At 36.8% G+C, this 7,976-nt stretch overlaps 2 protein-coding genes across 3 annotated transcripts; one reads left to right on the forward strand and one right to left on the reverse strand.

Annotated features, from left to right (window-relative positions):
• LOC107642484 (protein FAR1-RELATED SEQUENCE 5-like) lies at positions 119–4,014 on the forward strand. Of its 2 annotated transcripts, XM_016345861.2 has the most exons (3): positions 119–1,314; positions 1,381–2,979; positions 3,254–4,014. In XM_016345861.2, exons 1-3 carry the CDS (start codon positions 778–780, stop codon positions 3,419–3,421), a joined length of 2,304 nt encoding a protein of 767 aa, XP_016201347.1. In that variant the 5' UTR covers positions 119–777; the 3' UTR covers positions 3,422–4,014. The 2 variants fall into 2 exon arrangements, with proteins under 2 accessions (XP_016201347.1, XP_016201346.1); XM_016345860.2 differs by having other exon boundaries at positions 120–2,979.
• On the reverse strand, positions 4,180–7,669 carry LOC107641624 (diacylglycerol O-acyltransferase 2D). The gene is made up of 9 exons (XM_016345107.2): positions 7,112–7,669; positions 6,950–7,024; positions 6,708–6,793; positions 6,436–6,542; positions 6,184–6,339; positions 5,375–5,461; positions 5,144–5,241; positions 4,713–4,800; positions 4,180–4,537 (listed from the first exon to the last, which is right to left on the reverse strand). Exons 1-9 carry the CDS (start codon positions 7,267–7,269, stop codon positions 4,436–4,438), a joined length of 957 nt encoding a protein of 318 aa, XP_016200593.1. The 5' UTR covers positions 7,270–7,669; the 3' UTR covers positions 4,180–4,435.

Consider the following 7,976-nt stretch of genomic DNA (forward strand, 5'->3'; position numbering starts at 1 on the left):
TATGAGAATTTTCAGTTTGCCATATTCGAATTAGCAACAACATTATCATGAATATAAAAACCACCCATAAATATTAAAATTAAAAATTATATATATATATATATATAGCCCACCCACCTCTTAATGAGGTTTCTGCTTCCGTACGCTTCTTCCTGAGAGAAACTGCAAATTAAAAACGAAGTCGTCATCTTTTATCGAACACAGTTTTCCATTCTTCTTCTTACTCCATTCACTAATCATCCTCACTCACTCTCTGTTGGCCCCCTTTTCACCATTTTCCAACTCTTCTACTACTTCGAACCGAAAAGCTTCGTTCTACTAATTACTAATTGCTTATTGCTCTCCTACCCAAAAAGAAAAAAACCCAACTTTGCTTCCACCCATTATTAATTCCTCTCTTGGCATTCATCTTACTTCAACTACGCATCTCCTTTTTCTATTTCACAATCCGGGTTTGTTCGTTTCATCTTTTTCACCATTCAAATGTTCAATCTTCAGCATACTTCATTTGTAGCTATTCTAATAGTGTATTTTATGGTATCTTAGAGCTGAAACCGCATCATCCATGCACATGAGTTATTGTAATTATTATTATTGTAGTCTTAATGATGATGGTGACCCTGATTTAAATTGCTGAAATTTTTTTTGTTATCCGTTGCATTTGAGCATTTGAGCATTTAGGCCCTTTTGCTTTTTTCCCCTTGTACTTGGTAATATTTCAATAAAGTAGTTGTCTTTATGAGGCTTTGATGTTATTTGGGTTATTGGGGATTTCTAATGGAGTTTGAATCTCTGAGTCTGGCCAATGAGGTCATTGAATTTGATATGATTGGTTTGGGTGATGATGGTGCCATTGATATTGAACACCATGTTGAAGATGATGATGACTATATCAGTGTTGACAATGTTTTTGCTGCTACTGCCGCCACCAATATAGCTGCCACTGTTGGACCTCAAATTCCTATAGGGGACACAAATCTTGAACCTTATCAGGGTATGGAATTTGAATCAGAAGAGGCTGCTAAGGCGTTTTATAATTCCTATGCTCGCCGCATTGGATTTAGTACGAGGGTGAGCATGTCCCGTCGCTCCAGACGTGATGGTGCTATAATTCAGAGGTCTTTTGTGTGTGCCAAGGAAGGTTTCCGTATGGAGAAGGAGAAGAATTCTCTTGATGGCAGAGTCAAACGACCTCGTGCTGAAACTCGTGTTGGTTGCAAGGCCATGTTGGTTGTGAAAATTCAAGTGTCTGGCAGATGGGTTGTTTCTTCATTTGTCAAGGAGCACAACCATGAATTGGTTCCACCTGATAAGGTGCATTGCCTTCGCTCTCACCGCCATGTTTCGGGTCCAGCTAAATCATTGATTGATACCTTGCAGGGTGCTGGTATAGGGCCTAGTGGAATTATGTCTGCACTTATCAAAGAATATGGTGGAATTAGCAACATTGGGTTCACTGAGCGTGACTGTAGGAACTACATGAGGAGCAGCCGGCAAAGGACCCTTGGTGGTGACACTCAAATCCTCTTGGATTACTTGAAGAGTAAACAAGCTAAGAATCCTTTGTTTTTCTATGCCGTACAAGGTGATGAGGATCGCTACATGAGTAATATCTTCTGGGCTGATCCTAAGGCTAGGACTAACTACACTTATTTTGGTGACACTGTCACATTTGACACAACATATAGGTCAAACCGCTATAGATTGCCTTTTGCGCCTTTTACTGGAGTAAATCATCACGGACAGCCTGTATTATTTGGTTGTGCTCTCTTGATAAATGAATCCGAAGCATCGTTTGTCTGGCTCTTCAAAATGTGGCTTGAAGCGATGTCAGGGCAATCTCCAGTCTCAATCACTACTGATCATGATCGGGTGATTCGTGTAGCCATTAACCATGTCTTTCCTAATACCCGTCATCGGTTTTGCAAGTGGCACATTTTTAAAGAGTGCCAAGAGAAGTTGTCTCATGTGCTTTATGAACAAGTTAATTTTGAAGCTGACCTTCATAAATGTGTTAATCTGCCAGAGTCCATTGATGAGTTTGAGTCTTGTTGGTCCTCCCTAATAGATAGTTATAATCTCAGAGAACATGAATGGCTCCAAGCAATTTATGGTGATAGGCGGCAGTGGGTTCCCGTGTACTTGAGAGACACATTTTTTGCAGAAATGTCGATAACACAGCGAAGTGATAGCATAAACTCTTACTTTGATGGGTATATTAATGCATCAACAACACTTCAGCATTTTGTTAAGCAGTATGAGAAGGCCCTAGAAAGTCGTCTTGAGAAAGAAGTTAAAGCTGATTATGACACAATAAACACCACTCCAGTTTTGAAGACACCATCACCTATGGAGAAACAAGCAGCTGGGATTTACACAAAGAGATTGTTTATCAAATTTCAAGAAGAGTTGGTTGAGACATTAACTTATTTGGCAAACAAAGTAGGTGAAGAAGAAATAACTTGTGTGTATAGAGTAGCCAAATATGGGGATATTCATAGGGCTTACTTTGTCAGATTTAACTCTTTTAAGATGAAGGTTACTTGTAGTTGCCAGATGTTTGAGTTTTTGGGTCTGGTTTGTAGACATATACTGACTGTTTTTAGGGTGACAAATATTCTTACTTTACCTTCTCATTATATTCTAAAAAGATGGACCAGGAATGCTAAAAGTGGTGTCATCTTGGATGAACACACCCCTGATTTGCTAAATGGTGCACGAGAATCTCTAACTATACGATATAATAATCTTCGTCATGAGGCCCTTAAGTATGTTGATGACGGAATAAGGTCTCCAAGAGTTTACGATGTTGCTATGAGTGCGCTACAGGAGGCTGCAAATAAAGTGGCACGAGCGACTAAGAATGATGGAAGACTGGTCGTTTCAAATGGAACTTATAAAGAAGATTTACAGTGGAACAATGAAGCTACTACAAGTTACAGGGATCCTGAAACCAGTTTGCAACAATCTTCATCCAAGGTCTGTTGTTGACGGTATTAGCAGTTTATTCCCTTGCAACAATTCTGCTATTCATACTTTAGTATTCATAAAGATTGTAGATATTTCTCTATGATAAAATATCTCAACAACTAGCAAATGTAGCCTAAAGAAATTGCTTTAATACATGCAGTCACAATGAAATATTTGATTCAGCTTTTTGGTGTCCTATATATTCCAGTGACTCTTGTTCAAACCTATCATCGATTCTCGTTAACGTCCGCTGTTACTAATGATGCATGCAATTTGGTTGTAGGATGACCACGACAGAACAATTGAGAAATTGACAAGACAACTTGACCGAGCTCAAAGGAAGTGTGAAGTTTATAGGTCAAACTTGCTGTCAATTCTAAAAGACATGGAAGAGCAGAAGCTAGAATTATCAGTAAAAGTCCAAAATATCAAGTTAGGGATGAAAGATTGATATCTGATTGCCATTGATGGAGTTGATGCTCTTGTTACTTTCCCTTGTGTAAGTAAACCCTCTCCCGAATCATTATTGTCAAGTGTCTCTGTGATGGAGTTGGGGACTCAGAAGCTACCAAGAAAGAATGTCTAACCAGTTTTTGACAAGTGATTAATCTAGTTGATAGTGTTACCATCTACTCAACTAGTTGCTTTAAGAATCATACTACTTCTGGCATAAGAATAACCAGGTCTAGAAAAATAATATTGACAACTTTGGTGAAAGATTTTGAATTGTATAGTATGCAGACCGAACATGCAATGTAGCGCAATTTGGTGGATGATTTAAGTACAAAATATGTATAGATAGGAGGACAAACAACTATCTTAGATGTTGGCATTAGGTTGAAATATTGGAGCAGGGCTTGAACAGACTACAGAAAAAGGTTCTGAGATAAGATAATTAGATAAATAAGTTCACTTCACAATTCGGATCTCTTTCAGAAAGAATCATGTAATTAATGTCCAGAAGTAAATGATTTACTGTTTCATGTCTATTTTTCAATTGAAAAGTATCAAATCATAATTTGAATTGTATTTCGTATTTTAACATATAGTTTGTATTAATAGCTGTTTTGGTGGTTAATTTTTTATATACACGTCGCATTGTTAAATATACAAATATATAGACTATTTTAAGTGGGAAAATGATAATTAATGACAATATCCATATCTTTTAGTGTTCATAAAAGTATTTTTAAAATAAAAACCTAACAATAAAGAAAATTTACCATGTCATCTCTTCTCATTCTTATTCTTTCTCTTTCCCAGGTGGGATTGATAAAATACAGCATTTGTCACGGCTACATTGAAAATTTCAAATTATTTGGTTTCTCAATAAATTTTTTCTATGTTACACCTCTTAACAAGTATCCTCAACACAATTACTAAAAAAATTTTCCTACCAAAAACAATAAAAAGATAGAAAATAAATAAATAAACCAATGAATCGTGAGAAGATATTACGGCCTTATCATAGGATTCTTAACTCAAGCTTTGGATATCCAGCCCGAGCTTTGTGTCGTTCGAATAGATCTTGTAGTGCATCCACAAACTGAATAAGCACTTTGTCAACCTATAAAAAGGTTCGAATATTTAAACCGCTCAGAAACTTCATAATCCATTACACAGTAAAAGAATTTCCATCTAAAAACGATTTTGCGATCAGTCAAAGTATGCTAATCTTGGTCATCAAGTTACTAGATCCTTGGAATCATATGCAGCATAAAGCATCTAACTAAATCACATACCTCCTCCTGGGTTGGTTCTGGATTTTTGGGAGGCTCAATTGGTCTGCCCACTGCTACATACATTGGACGTCTGAACGGTATCGGTGTTCTGAAAAGGAGTGGCTTTCAAATATCAGTTTCCGAAATTGCTCCATACAAGTATACAACAGCATCTTACATGCTTAACTATACTAGTGCAGTAGCTATTCGACTCAAATCAATTATTCAAGGCTTTTATAAGTATTTTCAATACATATATGGAGTTGCCTATGTGAATCAGGCAATGCGATGCTATTTCATTAAAAGAATCATCAATGTTGATAGAAAAAAATGTTTGTTAACGCAGGCTATTCTTAACCATAAATAGTATTCAGCTTCAGCTGTTGTTGAATTACCCTTGGCAACTTGGCCAGTGAAAACAGTTCACATATATGCATAAAAGAAACACACACCCGAAAATCCCCCAGTAAAATATTGGGGCGAACTTTATAGCTCTTGAAAGTTTCATAACCAACGTCCCACTTGGTTTCCACCACTTGTAGACATCTGACTATGACAAAGTTACACCAAAAGGGGGTTAACTTGATTGCATGAGCAAAGAAAATTGAGTGAAATTAACAGATAAGGAAACTATACACAAATAAATTTTGGAGTAATATATAGTTTTATAAAGCCAAAAGTACCTGACCAAAGCAAAAAGTTGGAACTAAGGGATGACCACGCTCCATTGCTATACGAACAAATCCTCTTCTTCTTTTAAGGAAAGCAATCTACAACATAAAAAATCCATTCTTAGATTATTAATCTTTATAAAAATAAATATATAAAAGTGAGTTTCAGCTTGGAAGAACCGTTTTACAGAGGGTCTGTTCTTTGTGCCTATTTAAACAGTCTAAGAAGATTTTCCAACTCTTAAACAACAATTCTCCAACAGTAACAGTTTAATACAAAAAAGTACAATTCAAGGAGTGCCATCAAAAAATTTTTAGTTTACTTTGTGTATTGATACTTATTGTGCATCAATCACAATTTTCGCTCCTCTCCTGCTCTACAAGAATTTAGAATTTACATGAACCCAAAACACAAAACTTAGCAGTGATTGGTTCTTCAGCATACAGGAAATACAATATAGAAAGTAGTCTGAAAATTTGTTCTGGTTATTGATCCCTCAGACAATACAAATGGAGTACACAAATAGTTTCTCTCTTTACTCACTCTAAATCTGAAGAGAGGTTATGGATTATAATAGGGTACAAAAACTAGTAGACTGTTGAAATTTGAAACAAGAAGTTCCTAGGTTAATTGACCATATGTGCTGGCATAGCTATGGAATTTGCCTACGTATATGCATTATTAAACTTGTCATCAGTCACAACTCAAAATCTTATAGTTTATATACCCAGTCTAGGTGAAAATGTATATTTCCTTTGATTATTCAAAGGATAAAAATATGATAAACTACTGAGTCAGGAAAGAGAGACAATAAACGTACCTCGGAGCCATGCTTCATAAAAAATGTTTCTTGCACTCCACCAGGTATTAAAACGCAAGAGTATCCAGCTGATAACTGGGAGATAAAATTTTTCTTTGCTGCGCGTGTGACGCCAAACCATGTCCATAAGTGTCTCAACACCGGTATGTAAAAAATCTGTTCATTATTAAGTGCCAAGTGAAAAGCTTGGAGTGGAATCTTAACATCATTAATCATGAGTTCATTACAGAGTCTCATGTAAAAGAGCCTTACTGCACTGCTAGCAAGAACTCTCAATTTTGGAAGTGGCATCCAACCAATGCTTTCAGACAGTGCAATGACACCAATTGGTAAAACTGAGTGCGGTTCATAACCAAAAACTGCATTTTGTGCATACTCTTGTCACTACTAACAAACAGAAAGGGCCAAGTAACTTGGCAAACTGAAGTTAAACCATTTTGACTTTCTAAGCGAGCAATTTAGAGAAAAACTGAACTTTAATTGACAAGAGAATAATTCAAACTCTCAAATTAATTGATACAAACCATAAGCGCGATTAGGATCAAATGCATTCATATCCTCTACATGAAGCGTGACCGGGAAGTAACTACAAGCATACTTACTTAGGGACCTAGAAATGAATAATGATACGTCAATCAAAATGTATAGATTTTTTAATACAGAGGAAAAGGTTTCAATCACAAATTTCGAAAACAGTAAGAACATTAAATAATAATAATATCATTAAATAAATAAGGAAGCGAAAGCGACGAACGAAACGCGCTACCTTGCCAACCTTCTTCCCAATCTGCTCTTATCGTCCACCGGAATCACCACCAACACAACCAGCAAACCAAAAAGCCTGAAACACGGAAAAGAAAAGGTTACTTAAAAAAAAATACAAATCGAAGTGCATGCAGAAGAAAATGGAAGAGAAGAAGGAACTAACAAGAGTGATTTGGAGAGAGGAAGGAATATCAACAAGAGAGTAAAGAGGAAATTGAGGTGAATAGCTCCGAGCCAAATCAACAATGCCAGAATCATTATGAAGATGTTGGACGAATCGGCGGCGAAGATCTCTTTCGCGCTGAATACTTTCTCCGCCATGCTGCGACGTACCGAGAGTGTGGTCGAACGGCGTCGTTTTGGGAACAACTGGGATAGAACGCAGAATGACGCTAAAGTGATAGAGAGGTTGTTAGAGTGTTAACTGTAAGTTTGTTATGGTCATGGAAACAGGGACGAGGACTCGTTGTGTAAATTGGGGATCCAGCGAGGGTAAAAGCGTCACTTAGAGCCTTAAAGGTGGGCCTGGTCACGTGTTCCAAAAAGGCATAAATGGAAGCGGACTGAAAGTTCACTTCGTCTTGTTGAGTTTTATTTCGTAAGACAAGCATGATGACCATCGGTACTGCGGTACATGCGGTAGAGATCTTATTTGTATGGCAGGATTGCATCGAACCGAACCAGTAGATTCGACCCAACAGAACCGGAACGATTGGTTCAAGGTTCAACTAATTTGGATCGATCAAACTAGTGAATATGACTGAATTGAATCGGGTGATATGATTAGACCGGCAGATTCGACGGGACCGGGGAATATCACCAAAAGATATGAGATTGAAATTTGAAAATGATAGAAGTAGGGCTGAATCTAACCTGTAACTTTTTTTTTTTATATATAAAATTTAGGGAGATTCGGATCCGCGAATTCTTAAGTGAGTATAGAGAGACTATGTCATTTGAACTATAACTCATTAGTCTAACGAGTAATTTGTTATAAGCTTATTTTTTAGCATTAAAATCTTGTCTAT

This window comes from Arachis ipaensis, chromosome B05 (assembly GCF_000816755.2).
Source record: "Arachis ipaensis cultivar K30076 chromosome B05, Araip1.1, whole genome shotgun sequence".
Lineage (NCBI taxonomy): Eukaryota > Viridiplantae > Streptophyta > Magnoliopsida > Fabales > Fabaceae > Arachis > Arachis ipaensis.

Coding starts and splice junctions, on each gene's coding strand:
- LOC107642484 (XM_016345860.2), top strand. CDS start 778: ATGGAGTTTGAATCTCTGAGTCTGGCCAATGAGGTCATTGAATTTGAT. Junction 2,980..3,253: donor TGCAACAATCTTCATCCAAG/GTCTGTTGTTGA, acceptor ATTTGGTTGTAG/GATGACCACGACAGAACAAT.
- LOC107641624 (XM_016345107.2), bottom strand. CDS start 7,269: ATGGCGGAGAAAGTATTCAGCGCGAAAGAGATCTTCGCCGCCGATTCG. Junction 7,025..7,111: donor CCTCTCTCCAAATCACTCTT/GTTAGTTCCTTC, acceptor TCCGTGTTTCAG/GCTTTTTGGTTTGCTGGTTG. Junction 6,794..6,949: donor TTGGGAAGAAGGTTGGCAAG/GTAGCGCGTTTC, acceptor ATTCATTTCTAG/GTCCCTAAGTAAGTATGCTT.